The 20,977-nt window shown below is 43.6% G+C and overlaps 1 protein-coding gene across 10 annotated transcripts in view; it reads right to left on the bottom strand.

The window, feature by feature from the left end:
- The window catches only part of LOC119395867 (uncharacterized), a gene marked incomplete at its 3' end in the record, with an annotated part of 205,015 nt that overhangs the window by 63,608 nt on the left and 120,430 nt on the right, over window positions 1-20,977 (bottom strand). The window contains 3 exon segments of one of the 10 annotated variants that reach the window (XM_049416796.1): window positions 9,888-10,038; window positions 20,050-20,225; window positions 20,653-20,775. In XM_049416796.1, the coding sequence (XP_049272753.1) occupies window positions 9,888-10,038; window positions 20,050-20,225; window positions 20,653-20,775 (450 nt within the window). 10 annotated transcript variants of the gene reach the window in all.

Here is a 20,977-nt window from a genome sequence, read left to right as displayed (position 1 = left end):
CAGCGAGCTAGCTAAATGTTTGACATTTTGACCGCACAAAAAAGACGAGGACAGAGGGAGGTACGACGACACGGGCGGTGTCGTCGTACATCCCTCTGTTCTCGTCTTTTTTGTGCGGTCAAAATGTCAAACAGTAAGCACCAACAAGGCCAAACGCAAGTTCTCCTAAAGCTAGCTAAATGCCTGAGACGGGCGCACAAATGGGAGCGAGACAAAAGGTTCAGGAACCGCGCCTATTACACTATAAGGACCGCAGTACGACATGTCAGTGACATATAACGTGGACAGCAAAGGCGGCTCTGGCCACACTATATACAGCGCACAGACGAGAGAACGTGTGACGTCGCTGACTTGACGTTGCAGGTTGATTGAAGGCGGCTGCAGCTAACTGCTTGTTAACGTATAACGGCCGCATATACAATGAGGCTCTGCAGCAAACGACCTCACGAAGCCGCCGACGAGGTGACTACCTTGGGGCGAAGAGCCTCATTAAAGGCCAACTCCGGCGATTTTTTGGCCATGTCAAAGTAATGGTGCTTTTATATTCCTGAGACGCTCCTGTCACGGGTCCGATAGCAGAAACACTCGGCAAATTGGAGAATAATTTTAAATAAGCAAAAAAGCGCAACACCGAAACCGAAACCCAACTGAGCATACTGTCTTCGCGTGACGTATAAGTGGTTACAAAACCGGAAATCATGCAAGGCATGCCGGTCCCGCCAGCGCGTAGTATGAAAGCTGCGAAAGCGGCGAAGAGCAGACGCTCATTTGAAAGGTGACTCCGTCGGAAATCTTGTGTGTGACTGACCGTGTCACGTGCACAAGCTGAGCTGTCGGAAGATGACAGCTGCGATTCCGACGCATTTGGAGGCCAACTGTAATGGCCATTCCTCTTTGATGAAGTGGAACACACCTGTTTAGCTCTTTGCTTGCCTGGTTGCACATTCCACCACCAGATGGCACCACCTGTCCAGGGAGCTCAAGTTTGTGGGGCCGTGATCGGGTAAAATGCTATCGCTGAGAAGTTCGCGGACTAACTAAAGCTTCTTAATATTGCTATGGGAAGAGTGCATAAGTTTGGCAATAGCGGCGTTCAACGTCGCGTTGGTACGGCCGAAGGAACTTAACATAAGCCAAGTATGAGCCACCTTTCGCACCATTAGGTTACGTTGTTTCGCACGATGCGAAGCTCACCGTATACCGATATAGGACCAGTCACGGTGCACCCTGTATATGCTACGGGAAGTGTTTCCGTGGTGTTCACGCATGTGCATTCTTTAGCCGGTACGGTATTACCGTACTTTCCGTGCGGTAAACCGGCATTGCTAGCTAAAACACTCTAATATAGAGACGCAGGGTAATCGTTAGGTACGAGTGTTTCGTGACTGCCAACGGGGAATTGTGTGCAGCCCACAACGCGACACCACTTGCCACCCATCGCACGCATTACCACTAGGAACTGAAATTCACACGCCCAGCCAACGAAGCGCTCGCCAAACACTCGCGATTGTTGCCTTGCGGATAGCAGACGCTCTAGGGGCCCCTCGGTTCCGTCACTTCCGCTTAACAAAAAAGACGTCACGCACCCAATGTTGCCAATAATTTTGGGAAGCGAGGTGGGGAGAGTCGGGGCAATCAATAAAATTCATTTGCAATGAATCTGCGTATGTCTCCAGCTTGTAATTTGGCATATATAACGGGAACGTGAAAAGGAACGTACCCAGCGAATTTTATTGAGATCCATGGACCTCGAAAAATCGCCGGAGTTGGCCTTTAAGGTTCGCTGCCGTATTTTCCTCGCCGGAGTTAAATTTGGCGCGCACCTCGTCGGACGCAGCATCACGGCAGCGGCACGCATCGCCATCGTAATGTCGCGCTCCGAATCTCATAATACGTTTTGAGGGCCCAGAAATGCTGCAGTGACGGCTTATAATGACGCAAGAACGTATATATATTAAGGCAAAAGAGCGCCGATGTCACAACATTTGAATTGCCAGGTCTACAATGGCACGCAAGAGAACGGGAGGAACGATGGGATTAAATGAACTGGATGTATGTACATGCCGTACGTAATTCGAAAAACTAGGCCGACCGACACCTGTGAAACACAAATAACAAAATTTTATGGAATTTTACGGCGCTCGAAACTGTCAGGCTTATAAAACAGCGTTGAAAATTCGCTAAAATATCATCTGCTATAAGCACAATGGGCTAACCAGAGGGTGCTACGAGGCTCTCATTTATCAGCTCAGTTTCGCCGACGTCGCTTGACAGATTTACGAAGACAGCGAGGCAACATTAAAAGACACGCAAACACGCTTCAAGGTTCATCGTTCGTGTCACGCAGCGCATGCGCAATTTCAGATGAGGCACACTCCTTCCAAGTGACAATAAATTCGGTTTGCGTCCCCCCTTGCGCTCAATAGGCTATGCGTTTCATGGTGCAGGGGAAAGGGCCAGCGCACGACTGTTTCACGAATACATTCAAGCGCCACCGCGTTGGACTGTAAACATTGCCGTTTTGTACATGTAAGAACTAAGTTCACGGTACCACAGTGAACTTTTTTTAGTTTACTGTGGTACCGTTCACGCATCAACTTAGTTAACGCATCAAAAGTAACTCTCGCAGCGATGCAATCATGCTTCACGACTTTGTTATTTTGACGTCGCTGCATAGTAAAGTGAAAATCTATAGTGTACTAGAATAACATCACGCTGTATGAAAAGGCATCAGCGTAAAAACCCAAGATGGCGGCCTCCGTGATTCGTATATTAAATAATTTAATTTTAGAATCACGGGTGCCACCATCTTGGGTATTTACTCGAATATGCCTTTTCAGTTTTCTATAGAGTGAAGTAAGGTTAACAAGGTCATGAAACGCAGAATGCATACTAATAACAGTTTCCATGCGCATCGACGATGCCTTTACATAGGCTATATACGAAGCTGTACGAACACGTTGAAATGGCCCCGCCTAGCACATTCCATTATTGTTTTGCTTACGCAGACTTGCTGCGCAATGCAAATGAAGTTACAGTGGCACTCAATTCCTATATACCACAATGCAACACGTATACAGCCGCGCATTTACCCGCGTAGCACGCTCGTTTTCCGGTTGCTTACACAGTCGGGAAACAGTGCAGTGAAGTCGATCTCTACGCGTGGCCATAATCGATAGCGACGCGGGTACACAACGTGGCTATATCCGAATTCGCTGTAACGCAATCGCATACGATGCGCGTTCGTTATTCCGCGACGTTTCCTTCTTTTGCTGCAACGAGAGCCTACCAGCCGTTCCACGAACGGCTAGAATGCAGCAGCAGCAGCAGCAGCAGCAGCAGCGGCGGCGGCGGCGGCAGCAGCAGCAGCAGCAGCAGCAGAGCTTCTTAAAATTCGGTCGGTCTCTCAATGGTGTCTCTTATCTATGATGCACAAACGGCCGGAAAGAGAAGCCGTTTCGATACCGTAGTTCTATGCAGTACACACTGCACGCGCCCTTCGTTAGTGCGTCGAAAACGCACAGTACAAAGAAGCGAACTTCAAAACGCAGGGCTCTCCAGGAATTCTTTTTTGTATCACCGAGACGGCGTAACCAAAAGTGAAAGCTAATACTCCGTTTCTTGCAAGATAAAAACTACTCGAAGGGCGCACTCGCCACTAATCGATTAAATGAATGTCCAGCGAACCGGCTCTCGTTTCGTTTCCTCCCACTCTTTCTCTTCCCCAGCACTTTCATTGACTTACGTCTTGCTCTTCTTCCGAATGTAGATCCTTTAAAGCGTGCGCATTCGCATTCTGCAGACGCTGAGACTCCGTTCAAAACGCGGAACCATTGCTTTAATTGCGTTCTCCAAGTTTGCGCGCCGTGTTGCCATGCAATTACACTCCAAGCGCCCCCGATAACGTCCACGCTAAGCAGCGCGCTGCAGAAATCTCTTATGCAAATGTATACAGAAGGCAACATCGATATCGGCAGTAGAAGACGAGCGCCTTGCGCTAATCAGCGGGAATTTTAATTCCTTACGAGCGGTTTCCTGTTACTCAATATTTCGCGTGAACAAACAGACATTAACGAAGCTTTTGCGCTGCGGAAACTTCGTGAGAGCCTTCAGAAGACCACTTTTCGGTGCTGTTGGAAAGATAGGAGAAAAAGAGTGGAGGGGCGGGGGGGGGGGGGGGGGGGGGGGGGGGAGGGTGAAAGAAGGACTGTGTCCTTGTATTTATTTCATACTAAGTACGTATTTTGACCAGAAATCTTTGAAAGCGCTCATATAAACATGAAGGCAGCCCTGCGCAGCTTCTGGATCGATGCGCGCACAGTCCTCTTACTGCTTTTAAAGTGGTTTCGATTTTCACATGAACGTGGGCCATGTCAATAAGGAAATGCTTTAACTTTTTTACAAATGTAGGCAACGTTGTTTGACTGGTTGGGGCATAAAAGCATTAGTAGTGTAATCGAGTACAGTTTCCCGCAAGACTGAGTGAAGGAAAATTTAGCGCTGCGATTGCTCCTTGAATCCGAGATTGATGCCTGCATAAACATGAAGGCTTCGACCCGCATACGTATACTCGCGGTCAACTTTTCTTGGCACTGAAGGAAAGGCTACGGGGGCGGAGCTACTGCACATGTGCTGCTCCGCGAAGTAGTCGGGTTCGGAGCGCGTTTCGAATTTAGTTTTGGTTCGTGAACCTTCCGTATATCCCCTGTGACGGCCATTTGATTATTCGAGCGGCCGTCGCAGGCTTAGACAGCCGTTTGTTAGTGAAATTCGTCACAAGCTCCCTCGGCGAATCGTCGGAAAAGTTGGAGGGTGACGAGCGCTCACCTGAAGACGCAGACGCCATTTTGACTGTCAGGTACACGTAAAAGGTGCGACGTTTTCGCAGGTGCAAAAACGCGAAATGGCACTGCATAAAGAAAAGCAGATATAAATATCTCCTTGGTGCGCGCTGACCCTCTTTTCAAACAGCGCCCCGTAGAAAATAAAGTAATGTTGTTTTTTTATTCTCGCGCAGAAAACACGGACGCAATTGCGGGACTATATTCTTCAGCGGTAGCACACGCGTAGTTCGGCTTTCTAGCCTTCCCTTCATTGCCAAGAAAAGTTGTCCGCGAGTATAGTACATGAAGCTTCAAACATTGCTTTGACGTTGTTTTTTTTTTTGTATTAGACGCAATATCTTGCACAATTTCCATCCACCATAATACGCACCTTTTTAGAACAAAGCCAGGTAAATTAGTCGCTGGCCATATGTGTGATCGTTTGCAAATTGTACGAGTTGCGATGACATATAACATAGTCAATTTCTCAGATAACAAAACCATTTGAAGCCATATGATCGAGGAATAAGGCAAATGCAAATGTACTGAATTTATTAACAGATTTAAAATGTGGTGCGGTGGATGTTGTAAAACATGGCGAAAATGTACAAATGGCACATGCGTAGTCTGACCGCCATTAAAATGCTGGCTGAACAGCCGCACTTGGAAGTTTCCCAGAAGATTCATCGTACTTTGGGTAACAGTGCAACTTAACACGGTCTAAAGAAGGAAGAAACACACGACACACGTTCTGTTACCGCGACCGCCAGCGTCACGGTAACAGAACGATCGCAGTGCCAAGCTTTCGTGATTACTTCCTTCTTTTGTTCGTGCTTAGTTGCGCTGTTACCCAAAGTACGATTAACTAAACCAGCTCGACCACGTCGCTGTCTTTTTCCTAGCTGACGACTGCCATAATGATGATCCTTACTTCCCTTTGAAACGAAGCAGTGAGAATAGCCACCGACTTTGGTTCTATCAATCTCTTCTGCGCTTTTTCCCGCCAGTACTCTAAACGTCTCCTACACTGCAAAAACTGTCCTTTAGATTCCTTCAGATCCACGAACAAGATCTACGTAGAACTTACAGATGGCTCTCATTATATGGAAATAGGGAGTACATGTTCGTAACTGCCAACGGATATATTGCTTTATTTTTATTTAGGGAGAGCGTGTTCTAGAGTCCTAAAGAAAAAGAAAGTCCTAAAAGTCCTAAAGTCGAAAAGTCTTAAAGTTGACTGCGCTGTTATATGAAGTCTGCCTTTTGTTGGAAAAACTCTCTTGAATTTAAAAGACGTATAATTCATTTATCCTCAGACTCTTACTCTTTCCTTCCTTCGTTTTTCTTTTTTAAATTTCACATCAGCAGCAGAGGAGGGTAGCGAAGAAAGAATAATTTATTTTATTGTGTAATTTGTTTTATCTGTGTAATCCAGAAGGTATATCAATCCTTGTTTTTAGATTTGTCGGTTCATACAAGCAAGCCCTAGGCATTTTTTCAGAGATAGTACTTGTCCAAAGCATTTGGTGCAAACGCCTACTGTGGACTCCAGTGTAGACAAGACTTTGAACATTATAAGCTTTCTAACATGGCATATAATTGCCTAGGGCCTCACAAACTGTGAACTGCAAAGCAAGATTTTACCGTAGATATAGGTCACCACCTTCGAGAAAAAATTTTAGTTTCAATCCAAAAGTTATAATTATCATTTTGACTTGTAGGGCTGATGTAAATTTAAACTTTAGAATGATGAAACTGCTAAAAATATAAAAAAAAACAAAATTTATAAAAATCTAAATCTGCCAAAATATGCATGTCGCGCCAACAGTCACAACTACAAAATCGTTGGTGCGATTGAAACTAGACTTGGTAGGCACGTAGTGAGGATACTATCCTGTGCATCTAACCTCCACGATCAACACATCTCTAATCTAAGGCGCGTTATCGTAAAAAGACTGAAAAAGTTTATATCTGACAGCTTTGTTTTGCACAAAATTGGCCATAGTACAGAAAGTTACAGCTCGTTTTCAATAATTCTGCTTGAAAGCAGAGCTCAACCTATAAAGAAATAGTACACAAAATTGTATGCGAAAATGTTTATCAGAAGGAAAGTTATAATTTGTGTAAGTGCAGGATGCAAAAAAATATGTTTTGAGAAAAATGGCTTTAAAGATTTAAATTGAATGTGCATATAATAAAGAAACATTAAATATGTCTGAAATTCTCTAGGTTCATAGCTGGGGACCTCTTCTGAAGCGGCTCATTCTCTTTTTGAGCTAGCTGAAGCACATATATCTTTTCTAGCTCGTTTTGACTCTCCAGCTGACTCATTTATGTGCGCCACAGCAGCTCCACGCTTGGTATATTGATTCCATAAGTTGCATTGATGCTTCTTTTGCATCCTATACTTTGCCATATTTCATGGAGTACCATAATTTATTCCATGAAAGGCCAGAACTAAGTCCACGAGCTTGAAGTGGTGTACGAAAAAGCACTGACGGCCGAGCGAAAACGCGCGCAACTTAAACAACAGAGTGCCGAAGCCGTGTAGTGGAAATTTTCAAATAAATCGTAAACATCATGCCCCACAAGCTTTAGAATGTACTTAGACAACTTAGCATTACGTAATATGTATAAGGAAAAACGTTTATCACGACATGGCAGGTGTTGTGGAATCAGAAACCTTCAGTTTCGGTTTCGAATGCGTCTAAGGGAGGTTTGTAAAAATGGTCATAACATTCGAATGGCTCAAGATAACTACATAATTCTTCTTGCTAAATATTCTTGAATAGACAAGGAGCTTGAAAATGTCCAATCCAAAAAAAAAAATCATTTTTTCAAAAAAATGCATTTTTGAAGGTGGTGACCTACCTTAACCATGTACAGTTATAAAGCCCCGGACGGGGATGAAGGAGAGTTTTCTGAGTGTGAAATTCTCAGACGCTTGACTCAGTTCTTAAAATAGCAGAGCTTGGGAAGTAAAGTCGCACGAGGACTCCAAAGGGAATGCATGAAATGCAGCCGGCACTCACCTGGCCTCCCCAGTCTCTACAATGAGGCCACACTTCATGCGCTGCCGCATGGTGATCAGGTGGTGGTGGACAGCACCCAGAGCCATGGCCGCACTGAAAACACACACGAGACAACCGACCCACTAAGGAAACATCAGTAATACATATATAAGTCTTTCACTAAAATAACTGTGAGGACCAGCGTAGCATCCCGATTGAGCATAGAACAAATGCAGTGCTCACTGCTGCTTTTATGGCCGTTATGAGGTGAAAGCAGCGTAGTGTGTTAGATGACCACACTCGGGTACGGGGGTATACAGGCTAACAGCTTAACTTCAATTAGGATAGGGTAACATGTTTACTAAATTATTTCAATAACTGTGAGCACACCTTATCAAAGTGGCACTTTCATATCAAGTGCCACTTCTGTTGAACAGATTTGAGTAATACAAAATTAAGTATAAATGAGTGCTAGCAGCTAACTGGTGCGATGAATAAGGTTGACATCTGAGCCTGTTGGTGTGCTACTGGCATTGCATGGGACACTGTCACAGAGCTAAAAAACACGTAGGCTTTGAGAAAAAATGCAAAGGACAGGTGCTCGACATCAACTGGCTTTACTGCTCCACTAATAACACTAATCCTTCTTAGTGCTAAAGCTATGTTTAATATTATTGTTTCACATAGCTACAATTACCTTTAGGATAACCTAAATGTTTCTTTTCAACATACTATTTCACAGTACTATAACAGCAATTACTGGTACTGAATTTCAGGATCTTAACGGTAGCTTTTCAACTCGACTTGAGTTTAAATTGAAGGGCATATTATTCAAACAGCAACCTTTTACAAAAGATGCCACAGAAAACACACCATAGTATTGCATTTTTAAAAAATCTTACAGTTTTGTTTGCATAAACAAAACATGTTTACGTGCGATGCGCTTGTGCATTCGTATTAATATGCGCTCAATGTGCCTCAAGCCCACACCTGACAGGTATGAAGTCCTTGCCAGCCTTCCGGTCTGACAGCACGATGAGCGTGTAGCCATACTTCGCGGCAGTGCAAGCCTCATCGCAGATGCGACGGATGGCATTCAGGAGGCCTGGGCCTCCTTCACTTGCGGAGAACACAATGTCGATCTCCTTCGTCTGCACAGAACAACAGAAATCCCTGTTACTACAGCTCGTTCCAGCCAACAAGTTTGTCGTAACATGTTTCAGTTTCAACTGCGACCAATGTAACAAGGAATTTTGTGATAAGTTTCTGTTTCTACAGCTGCTTAACAATATGAGAGATCAGAATAGCTGGTGTTCAATGACCACACACCCTTAGCTTACAGAAACCATGGGTACAGGTACAAACATGACACCAGTATCTTTGCCAGGAGGCACAGTACGTACAAAGATCTGACAATATCCATATAACAACATGCATACAGTCTTTGTACCCAAGCACAGGTTACAATGAAGAAGAAATAAATAGTAAGCTAGCTAGCATATGTTACAAACAACTTTATCAGCATAGAATGGAATTAGTGTCAACACACTTCAACGAATATAAACTGCAAGATGCAGCAGCACGAGATAAAAGTCATGGCATTTCTTTACAAAATAGACAATGAATTCTCAACTACCTCGTATCTAAAGAGCATGTGTTCTACGAAAAGCATGCACATATGCAAAAAAAAAGACACATTAAAGGCCGCCCAATCCCTACAAGCAAAGCATGAGTCAAGAAGCTCACCCTCCAGCCTCTGTAAGTGGTCTCCTTGATGACCTCCATATCACGTAGGGAGAGGATGGGCTGCTCCAGCCACAAGCGCCGGCACTGGGCTGGGCTGGGCTCCAGGATGTTGGCCTCTGGTCCGATTGGGCATGCCTGCATAGCAATGTCCCCAGCACAGTCATCAATTAAATTCAATTCCAGAGATTTTATACGCCAGAACCACGACCCTAACGAGCCATGTAGTAGTACAGGAACTGCAGCAGGGGCACAGTTTCCACAGGCTACATAGTATCAATTCAAGACGGGACAAGCCGTTGCCACTTGCCAGAGACATGACGATCCTCTCACGGAATGGATCAATGGGTGGATTGGTGACCTGGGCGAAAAGCTGCTTGAAGTAGTCGTAGATGAGTGGTTGGCAGAGGGATAAGCACGCCAGTGCAGCATCGTTACCCATAGAGCCTAGGGCCTCCTTCCTGCCACCAGAAAAAGAAGAGGAAAAGAAAAGCAGTCATGTGGGCTGTTGTAGTGTATAGTTTTACACATAAGCTGTCATTAACAAAAGAAAGGCTAGCTGCGCTCTTAATGTTAAAGAAACCTTATGCAAGCCTGACCCATTAAAGGAAGTCCCTTTCTTCTCACCCAAAAACACTGCTTAAGACTGACATACATCGCCAACTGGATGAATATGATGTCAAATGACGTATTTGTACTGTTCCAAGATAGGACAATTTTCCAGTCAGAAACATGCTGTGATGCGCATGACACAACGTTAATGTATCTGTGAATCTTTGGTTGTATATGTCCTAATATCTCTCTGCTCTCACCCCTCCCCCCCCCCCCTCTCATTCACTGTAATGTCTAGAGGGTGCTGCAAGCACACAGGTAAACCAATAAACAAACAAATTAAGAAAGACCATTCACTAGCTGTCAACAAGACATGCCAAATGTCGCATACAAGGGCAGGGTAATAATACAGCATTTTTAACTGCGACTTCGTCTCGTTTGCACTCAGACTTTGCAAACATATATGTACCGCATTTTACAATGTACCATTAATTTGAACAGTACCAAATTTGGTGCAGAACACGTCAGTCTTTTTTCAAGTGATTTAGAACTGATCCTCATTTGTAGCAATGTAAGCGACAAAAAATTTTATTTTTCACCGCAATGAAACAGTAGTTTCATCCCACGACAATGTCCAGGCGAGACTTTGTGCATGCGATGCTTCACCCTGAAAATTACTGATGTTTCCAGCACTTGTTTTACTAAGACAATTACTTTTCTGCAGTTCAACAGACCCACAGACAGACCATAGCTAGAATGTGAACAATGAGTTATAAAAGCAGGCCTGCAAAGCTGCTTGCTCAATGATAGTTCTATCAAGGAACTGAGACCCAAGTACTGTAGTCAAGCTTTTATTGATGTGATTCCTTACTGTGCTTTTCACACTTTGTGGCTAGAGCCCTGCTTTGCCCATTCGATCAGCTGGCTATGAGAGTGAATGATAACAGCAGCAAAGAAACTAGCAGAAAGTATCACCACAAAATTGTAGTCTATGATTCGTTCAGTGCACGCAATCTTTTCCAATTACCATGTGTTCCCCAAGCTAGGCCACCCTTTAAACTTAACCATACATCAATGCATATATTTTGTACTTCTCACTGTCTTTGCCTAGGCATTTTCGGGTTGTTGTTATATAGCTGTTTCATCACTCAAGTGCCATATATATATATAGGAGCTACGCTTTTCTTGAAAACTATGGCTTGCTGCATGACTGCATTTAACTGATAGGTTCTGTGCTGCTTTTCTGGGCTGCTATTGTGTAAATGTCAAATTTGTTGTGAGGATTACAAAACTGACAATACAGGGGCCTGCATATTTTGTCACAGATCTAGTAATATTAAAAAATGAAATTTTACACTTGTTACACATTAATTCGTAATGAAATTTCTTAGAGAAATCATACTGTATAACCTGGATCATTCTATATATCATACTTGTATTTGCTAACTGCCTAGTTTCTTTAGAAAAATGAAATGTGGATTTCTTTTGTCTGCACCCCTTTTGATGCTTGTATCACACACCCCCAATGGACAATGAAAATAGTGATATTCAAAGTCATATGTTTTGTTGTATTTTGGACAACAGACGAGAATGGGTAACATCACAGGTGCCATGTTTCGGCAATTGCTCACTGTGAAGGGCACAGACAAAAGCAACTTCACATTGTTTCTTTGCTGCAAGAGTACCTTCATAAAAAAAACTGTACATGCAAAAGAACATATTTATATATTAGAGCATGTGCAAATAGCAAAATTTTGAGTGTGAAGCGAATTGGAATAATAAAGTTTCAGTGCGAATCAAATCGAATAATTTTAAATTATTTTTCAAATATTTTTCGAATACTTCGAAGCGAAATTACTGATAAAAATTTGCAGAGGGCCCCTAAGCATATTCTAAATTCTAAAAAATTATAACTCCGCAATGACACAACCGGGCGTCGCTATTTTGGGCTCGTCGGAAAGAGCATTTCTCCGTCTTCAAATTTCCCCCGCTTCAGCTAGGTCCTCCATTCAGAAACAAGCGTGCAAAAAGCAAATGTTTAAAGTTCGTTTCGAGGTCCTCCATTGGCTGCGTCCGCGATGTTGGTCCAGCACGCCTCGCCAATGGTCCGATGCTCACTCCGGGAAAGTGTCGTCTGCTGCTTGCGCGTCACGAGGTCACGGTTGTCGACAATTGCACTACTTAGTGATTTGTTCGTTCATTCTGTGTTCACGGGTTGATGATATCACTTAGAATATAATTACGCTTTAGTTTGGCAGCTGCAAGCGAAACCTCAGTCATCAGATTATGATAGTATGCCGCGCTCGTTGTGAACATCGCGGACGCGTGTCTCGGACCAACTCGTGGGACCCGCGATTAGAGGTTCTGCTTGTCAGCACTTCGGACCTCGTGACAAAGACCATATAGTAGCCGAGCTATTCGAACCTCCGGAAAATAAATATAATCGTTTATAACAATGTAAAATAAACATAATGACGATAAATCAGTGTGCAGCCTGCTTGGTCTTTCGTTTTGGGGCGCCAACGTGCGAAGCTGCTAGCCACTTCCACCGATGTTCCGAGCGGTCGCTGTGCGACAAGCTTCGCCGGGGGGTCCGCTGCCGATGCGTCAAGTTCCCATCTACGATTCCAATGGATCCAGAGGGCAATGCGATTCGTTGCTTGCGACGAAGCATGTTGCAGCTTCTTCGCTTTCGTGAAAAAGCTGCAACTAGCGCTTGGTCGTGGCATGCATGACCGCGCTGCCCGATGTTTCAAAGTACGTCATGCTCGATCGCGAGTACAAAGAGTCGTCTAGCAATAAAATTCTGGTGCGAATCGAATTGAATAGCAAACACTATTCGAAAAATATTCGAAAGTTCGAATATTCGCACACCCCTAGCATATATTATTCCATTTAAATGCAAACATTTTGAAAGATCTGTCTGGATGAGTGAAAAGATTCAAAGTGGTGAAATTCAGTCTACTTGCACAAAGTTGGCCTGGTTAAAATTTGGTCATTATCCAGCCCTTTTAAGAAATAAGAGAACAGTAAAAGAAGAACATGCTGTTCCTCTCATTATTAAATTAAAATTAAGAAAATTCTGGTGTTTTAAATACCAAAACTGCAATACGATTACGAAGCACATTGTAGCAGAGGACTTCAGATTAATTCTGAACATGCTGTTCTTGTGCATCAACATCTGAGTACATGGACGTTTTAGCACTTCATCCCTAAAATTGAAAATGCCACTACCGTAACCAGGAATCAAACCCGTGTCCTCAAGCTTAAGAGCATAACATCTTAGCTGGTTCAGTTTTCTTATTTCTTAGAAGTGCTAGAAGTATTCAACGTTTAATGTTTGGCTCTGGTCGAGCCACTTACAGCTCCTCGTCATAAACTGAGCAGCCACTTCAGCAGTTAGTATATACGCATATACCACTGTGCCGACAAAGTGTCGCGGAACAAGTGCTCACGGTTTCCTCCATCCGACTGCCAGCCGCAGCCAGTTGTGCCGCGCATCTCACACCACTTTGTTGTCGACGAATTTCCAGACACTGGAGAGGGGGAGGCTGTGAGACCACACACACATGCTCCCCACTGCGAAGCACACAAATCGGTCCCTAGATTTCAGCAATGCCAGCGGGCAAGTCGTGCCCTGTTTAGCAGCTAGGGCACAGATTCAATCCTGTACGAATTGGAGTGCAATCTTCTTCTAATGACTTTCACCAAGGTGTGGCTCAACAGATGCAAAACACACAGTCTAATAGAAATATTTCTTTTTTTTTTTTGGCGTGCTCATTTATAAAGATTCACTTGCAAAAGGTTTGTAAACCTTTACACACATTTGTAAATATTTGTTCATTTGTAAAGATGCAGTGAAATTGTAGATTTTAATGAAGTTGACGCAAGGGAAAGATCAACACGACCGGTGAAGCAGCATGGAAAATTATCAATAAGAAAAGAGGCATACAGACAGACAGTTGCTATGTTAGTAATTACTAACATGTATATATGATGGTGCAAATATTGTGGAGGTATTTTCAAAGAAAAGCACTAAGTGCTGCCAAGTATACTGGTTAACCTGTCCCAGCAACAATGCGAACAATGAAACAATGGCCCACTGATGATAATAACAGCCGTAGGAATAATAACAACAATGAATTATGACAGCAGAACAGCAACGACAGCTGACAACTACACAGCTATGATGGCGATGACAACAGCATGCAGTGTTTACAGCACAATGACATGCACAGTAACCAAGGATGATATGACTACAAGAGTGACAACAAATGGTGCCGCAATAATTACAGATCAAAAGACAGCACGACAGCCTCCTAACCATGAACATGGAATAACAAAGAGGGCGCATGCTTACCCACCAAGGAGTTTTGCTTACTAGAGACTTTTGCCAAGCAATCATGGTGCCAATATACATAATGGCGATGCTACCCATGGAAAGTGTAAAAAACCGGCTGAAGTAACTTCTTAATAGCTATATCATGGCAAGAACGATAGCATGGGCAGAAGAGCACATCAAACATAAACCAGACTAGCAAGGAATTCAGACCTCCATATTCAAAAAAGGACCCTGAATACAGCCATCTTCACACAACCAACATCTGTAAAAGACACTGAAGAAGCATTTTTTTCACGCAATTGCACAGAAGGATGGCAAGAGCTAAAGATCCGATTTCCTGTCAAGAATACCCGAGGAGTATCACTCAAAGTGACTGCATCAATAGAGGGGCAGTGCCACAGTGAACTTTCACGTGTCGAGGTGCTTTGTCAAGAGATGGAGTATTCTAGAAAGTGGACGCTCACCTTCCTAATCTTTCAAGGAACTGCCACAGTGCCCACCTTGTTTTTAACGTTGGCTACTCTTTAACAGCACCATTTAACCACTTCACTGTCACTGACGTACCTTGAAGAGTACGGAGTGACCGCGCCTACTCTTCTTTGCTGGAGGGCGCAGTCGCTCCACGCGCGCTATTCTCTCAGGCTGAGCAACCACGCAGCACACGTGCAATTACAAATACAAGGGTTGTTCTGCCATCTGCCGCAGTTTTGAAGGCTTTTTTCATTATTATTCTGTGGGCATGTCTCCTACGGTGCATCAAGTTCAGAGGAGTGAGCCGTTGCCTCTCCAATAGACCGAAACTTGACTCGATCGCTGCTTTCGCTCGCTCGCCGTGGCCTTGCTTGCCACTATGAGCAGCAAGCATGGTTGTTATATCTCCTTCCCATCTTTCCCAAGTGGCACAATGGTTTCACAATGTGCCATTTCTTTGTGGTTTGTGGGCCAGTGAAAGTGCTCCCTCCATGTGCGCGTGGTTATTTTCAGATGGCTGACAGCGCGGGGCCTTCGAATAGGAACTGAAGCTATGGATCTTCAGGATTCCAAATACGAGCCGAGCTCGCATTCGGATTCTGAGAGCTTCTCAACCAAGGAAGGGGGGAGTTCCACAGTATCAGATTCTCACGTTTAATTCGCGAGGCCGTCACCCTGGAATTGCGCACGGCAAACCGGCAATAAGTGGAAAAAAAGGCGATTTCTCACTTATGCTGTTTCCTTTCGGCCCGTCACATTCCAAACAATTCGTGAGTGCAACTGTTCAACTGGATGTGCAGGAAGTTGATTACTTCCAAGCGTCCCCGATATTCCCAAAACCAAGCCAACACTGGGGGTGTGTCACGGCCAGAAACACCCGACAGTGAAAGGATTAAAGACTAGCAAGACCACCTACAAAGTGGATAATTACACAATGGCGAAAGTTGCAGAAGAACCGACAGGGAAATGAAAGAGAAAGCACTGTGTCCACTGACAATGCCGTTTGTTGCATGGCTCCTGTTATCATGGAAACAACTGCCACATGCATCCTCTCCATCAAACCAAGAGTAAATGAAGTGGTCGCATGACTGGTTGCACAATTACAAATTCTGCCACAGAGATATCTATTAAACAACCACTGTGATCACGAATAGAGAGCACGTGTCTCGATCGAATAAGACAACGTCACAATTCACTGCTCCCTGCTGGCTTGAATAGTATCATGATAATACTGTCTGTGTGTCAGTAGGCCTTCTTTGTTGCTCACATCTTTTGTGCTGTTCACCGATCGATGCAATCCGATATTAAAAATTTTAATAACTGTTCCCTGGGCACCACAGTTTCAGTGGTTTAAGATAGCCCTATATGGAATTGAACAAACAGGATTACTGCCTTGAGGGCTCAAATTTAAATGTTACAAAAAAGAAATGAAAAATTACAATACCACAATTAAAGATATCAGAATAATGAAATAAAAAAGCATTTTTATTGTCACCTGCTATCACTGACAGAACGACCACACATATTACGTACTGCCATTATACTGCCATAAAGTGAGCTCTGCTTCTTGTATCGTGCAACTGTAAATTTAAGTGGGACATTCCTTTGAGGCCAAAGCATTGCTGCAACAGTTGGAAATCTTTTCTGATTTTCTGAACAGCAGTGGAAAATAGCTACTCTTACTAGTTGTGTTCAGTATAGCAAACAATGCACAACATTACAAAGATTCACAGTAACCTCACGCCTTACGTACAGTACTACGTACAATATTTGCGTGAATATAAGGCGAGCACAGGCGTAACGGAAGATGATTTTCGATGGCTTAAGTAAAATTTGCGACTATACAGTGCCCTGAGGATTTGCAATAGAGATGTACTACACATGGTTACTGTACTTGCTCCTGTTCGTGTGGCATCAGTGTGTATAACGTTGCAAATACAGGACATGGACAGAACAAGGAAAAGTGGTACGCACGAGGTGCAAAAGCACAATTTTTATTTCACGAACATCGTGACCTTTTTGCACACTTGCTTTAGCACAGGTCCCAAGAAAGTTCTTTACATATGTGCAGCCACCCAAAGAAACAATTTCTTTCGCCAACAATGCAAAATGATGGCTTGCTGATTCATCTATGCTTCAGTTTTTGGATATTATGCACTTCATTATTCAAGCGTATGATTCCATTTCTTTGATTCTTGCAACTACTGTGCAGCGGTGAAGCAAAACTTTGTATCTAGGATCGCTTCACCGAATAGTTAGCCAGCCACTTGTCTTATTTCAGACGTTATTCTAATAAGTCAATCCTCGCACAGCCAGTCATTAATGCAACAACAGGCTGTGCATTAATGAATTAATTTGTTAATTAATTAATTAGTATTTCCTTCTGTCTGTGTCCTTTAGGCGCAATGTGTACACGAGCATAGAGTGTGGTCTCTAAGAAGTGTAAATCATAAGAATCGCAAACATGTATGCCCTCTGCATTTTACTTACTTTAAGAATTTTTTATTTACTCTGAGTGTGTGTTTGCAAATGAAAAAAACACCCAAGAAGTGTTTCAAACAATACCATCTACAGCTGGTATCTGAGCAAGTTCAACGTCAATGTAACTGTGTATTTGTTACTCATTGTTTTTTTTTCTTTATTTTGCTTAGTGAAAATTGATCTTGGTTCCTGTTAACCCAGTATTTCTCATATGTTTATTTGCATAATCTGAACATGTATCTACCACCTATTTACATGAAAATTTCATGCATTTCAGCCACAAGAAACGATGGAAAAGAAGAACCGAGTTGAGAGGAAGTGATGCCACTTACACGACCTACACAGTCAACCCCTGAGGAAGGGAATGAATGAGTCTCAAAATATCTGGTCTAACTAAAACTGTGGCTGACAACAGTTCAGCATCTAGAATATTTTGTGTGCGTTTATTTAGGTGCTGCGATGCGATTGTTTTTTGCCTGTTCACCCAAACACACAACACTGTAGAAGCAACGCCAACCAAGTGCTTGTATGTGCTTACAAGGGCGTGTACAAGCTATTCAGAACTCGACGATGGCAATTAACCCAGCTACGCCGCTGGCCAGAGCTGGACAAGTTTCTGACAGTGTGTTAGAAGATGGAATTGGTGACGTTTTCATGTAAAGTGGAATAACTATTGATTTTTTATGCCTTGGGAGAACATCAGTTCCATTTTTTTTTCACGAGTTTTATTCGGCTAGAATTCACTGCTCAATAAAAAAATTAAGTTTACAAAAATTTAGTGGCATGTGTAACTATGCCATTTCATGATAAATTTATGCAGAGTAACATTTGATTGTGGTGACTGAGTTAAAAAGAGGCGCACCTCATACACATGAGAAATCAATATACAGTAATCCCTCATTATAACAAAATCGCTTTACTCGAAATATCGCTTTATTTGAAATTTTTTCTGGTCCCGAACCAAATGCATGCACATTAAGCCGCATCACTCGAAGTGCACAAAGGGCTTGACCCACTTAGAATGAAGTGGCGAGCGGAGGTGTTGCCGAGCGGTGGTGTTGCCGAGCGGTGGTGATCCTTTTGCGCACGCAGTGTCAAATTAATGCCACCGACGTCTCGTGCAGGCACAGAGCAGGCCACACAAGTACCAGACTGATGACCGACGACCGCCTAGTAATGAGTACCAAGCGAGTGCCAACTGCTACTAGCTGTTTACTGTGGAGCGAACGGGAGCTGTCAAATTCCATAGTGCAGCGCGCCCGAACTGTTAATCTCGGTCGTGATCGCATCGCTGGTGTCCCCTGTGACAGAATCTACACGAAAATAAAGTTTTCCTGGTGCTTTGCAATGGCAGAAAACCACGGTCTCTTGGATGCCGAAAAGTGGTCAAAAGACCGCTGGCTGACTTACGCCTTAGCATTCCATGTGGTTCTGCTATTCAGAGTGCTTTTTTTGCACCTGAATAAAGTTCTGCTTCCCTGAATACATGACCAAACCCTGGCCGTCCAGAGTGCCCGCGAACGGGCCGCCAAGTTTGGCTTGGCGGTCCCTACGTGGGACTAGCCGGGTGGCGCGGGGTCTCCCCTGCGTCTTCTCTGGACCCCAATAAAGTTTGCATCATCATCATCATCATCATCATCACTGAATACATTGTGTTTGGCTTCCTTGCAGCTGTGACGCAATTAAAGCTGGACTGCTTTAGTTTCTCTCGAGTGGTCGCTCGTAACGAAATATCTCTTACAGCAAATTTTTTTGCCGCCCCGCTGACTTCGTTATAACGAGGAATTACTGTACTAACCTTTTATACGAAAGTAGCAAACAGTAGGGCATGTGTTTTATGGAAAAGTGAGACTTCTACACCAGAAAATACTGCAACGTAGAGTCAAGTTAGCATTTAAGTTAGCCAATGGGAGCATAGGTGTTATCGATAATATGGTTGTTTGGTCTTGTGAGTAAACACATTGGTGAACTGCAGCACAAAAAGGTACAGGGACAGAAGAAACAGAACACATGCGAATTGGTCTGTCATTTCCCACAGCAATTCACCAATTTTTATTTTAAAATTACTATATAACGCAAGGCGCTTTCTAAAGCTGATATACAGGAAAATGCTGAGGGAAATGGATTTGTTTTGTATTCATGAAAATATGGTCCCATGCAACGTAATTCTCATAAGTTTTATGTTCGAAGGCAGATAAATGCAGCAATGCACCTAGAGAATTACCTTCCTGCTACGGCCTACACAGTACTTAAGTTGAACACTGCTCCAAAACTACATCCTAGAACTATGCGACTGCTGCCTTGTGCTGAAATACTGGCCACATGACAATGTTTATGAAAATTCCCCCCACATCGCACCATCAATTAAGGCGTCAAATTCCTGTTCTCCACACATGGTTCGTAGGTGTAGACTATTTTTGCTCCTGACGTATTTCGGAGGGTCTCATTAAAGAAGCTGGGCAACTACACATAAAATAAATGACATAAGAATGTTTTCACAATGAGCATCTCCTTCACTTTGTGTGCAAAACAGCCACACCACTGCGGTGTTTTCGGCGTCAAAGCTACTGTTTTTTACGTGTAACTATAACCGGAAGAAGGAAAACACGGCCCAAAGATAACTCACTCGGTCTGAACCATGGGAAGCAGCAGAAGGTTGATGGTCTCTGGCGAGTAGCCAAACAGGGGCAGCCGCAGGTCTTGGAACACCTTGCTGCTCTTGGCAAACGTGCTGGTGTCCTGGCGACGCAGTCCTGGCACGCGAACGGGACCCGCCGCTTCGTGCAAGTCCGCCAGAGTGAACTGTGGAACGGCACGAAGCACTTAATTCAGTGGTAAGAATTTCAAACAGAATGTGCTGCTTTGCATTTCATTCATATACCAGATGGTTTAACAGGACAATATGCTGAAGAAAATTTGGCCCAATATATATTTGTAACTTCCTTTGCCCAACCTTATCCTATAATTTTCATTCCCTTCCCATAGACATCGACCTTGGTGATGACACATTTACTGGGCCTGGTCAATGATGGAGCATGCTAATCAATAAAAACTGGATAGAACTGGTTCCAGTTGTGAGGCTGCTACATTGTGCTATAAGTGTTCCTGTAAACACTACAATAATGTACATAGTTGCAAAAGCTACATAAAAAATTACATTACATTAACATAATAATTAGCACTACTTATCCCAAGGTAGTTATGATGAATAACGCCATCATTTCCTCACCATTTCTTTCAGCCATTCGCCCAGTGGCCTCTGGCGGGCAATCTGCAACTTCAGGTCCTCATCCTTGGTGACATTCTTCTCCAAGGTGTCGACAAGCAGCATGCGTCCAGGACGCAGGCGACCCTGTTATTCAGACAGAGGCAACACAACAGGGTCATTCCACTGACCTCACACACAGGCTATTGGGCAAGCTTATATTTCCTGCGTAAGCATGCATCTGGGGTAAAACCTGCACTAATTGTTAAGCACACGCAGATGCGCAACCTGAAGTTGACATTGAGACAAGGCTTAAGCATATTCAGACATAAAAAAAACATAGAATGCG

This window comes from Rhipicephalus sanguineus, chromosome 6 (assembly GCF_013339695.2).
Source record: "Rhipicephalus sanguineus isolate Rsan-2018 chromosome 6, BIME_Rsan_1.4, whole genome shotgun sequence".
In the NCBI taxonomy this organism is placed as follows: Eukaryota; Metazoa; Arthropoda; class Arachnida; order Ixodida; family Ixodidae; genus Rhipicephalus; species Rhipicephalus sanguineus.
Note: the sequence above shows the minus strand (reverse complement) of the source record. Positions and strands in the feature narration are given on the sequence as shown.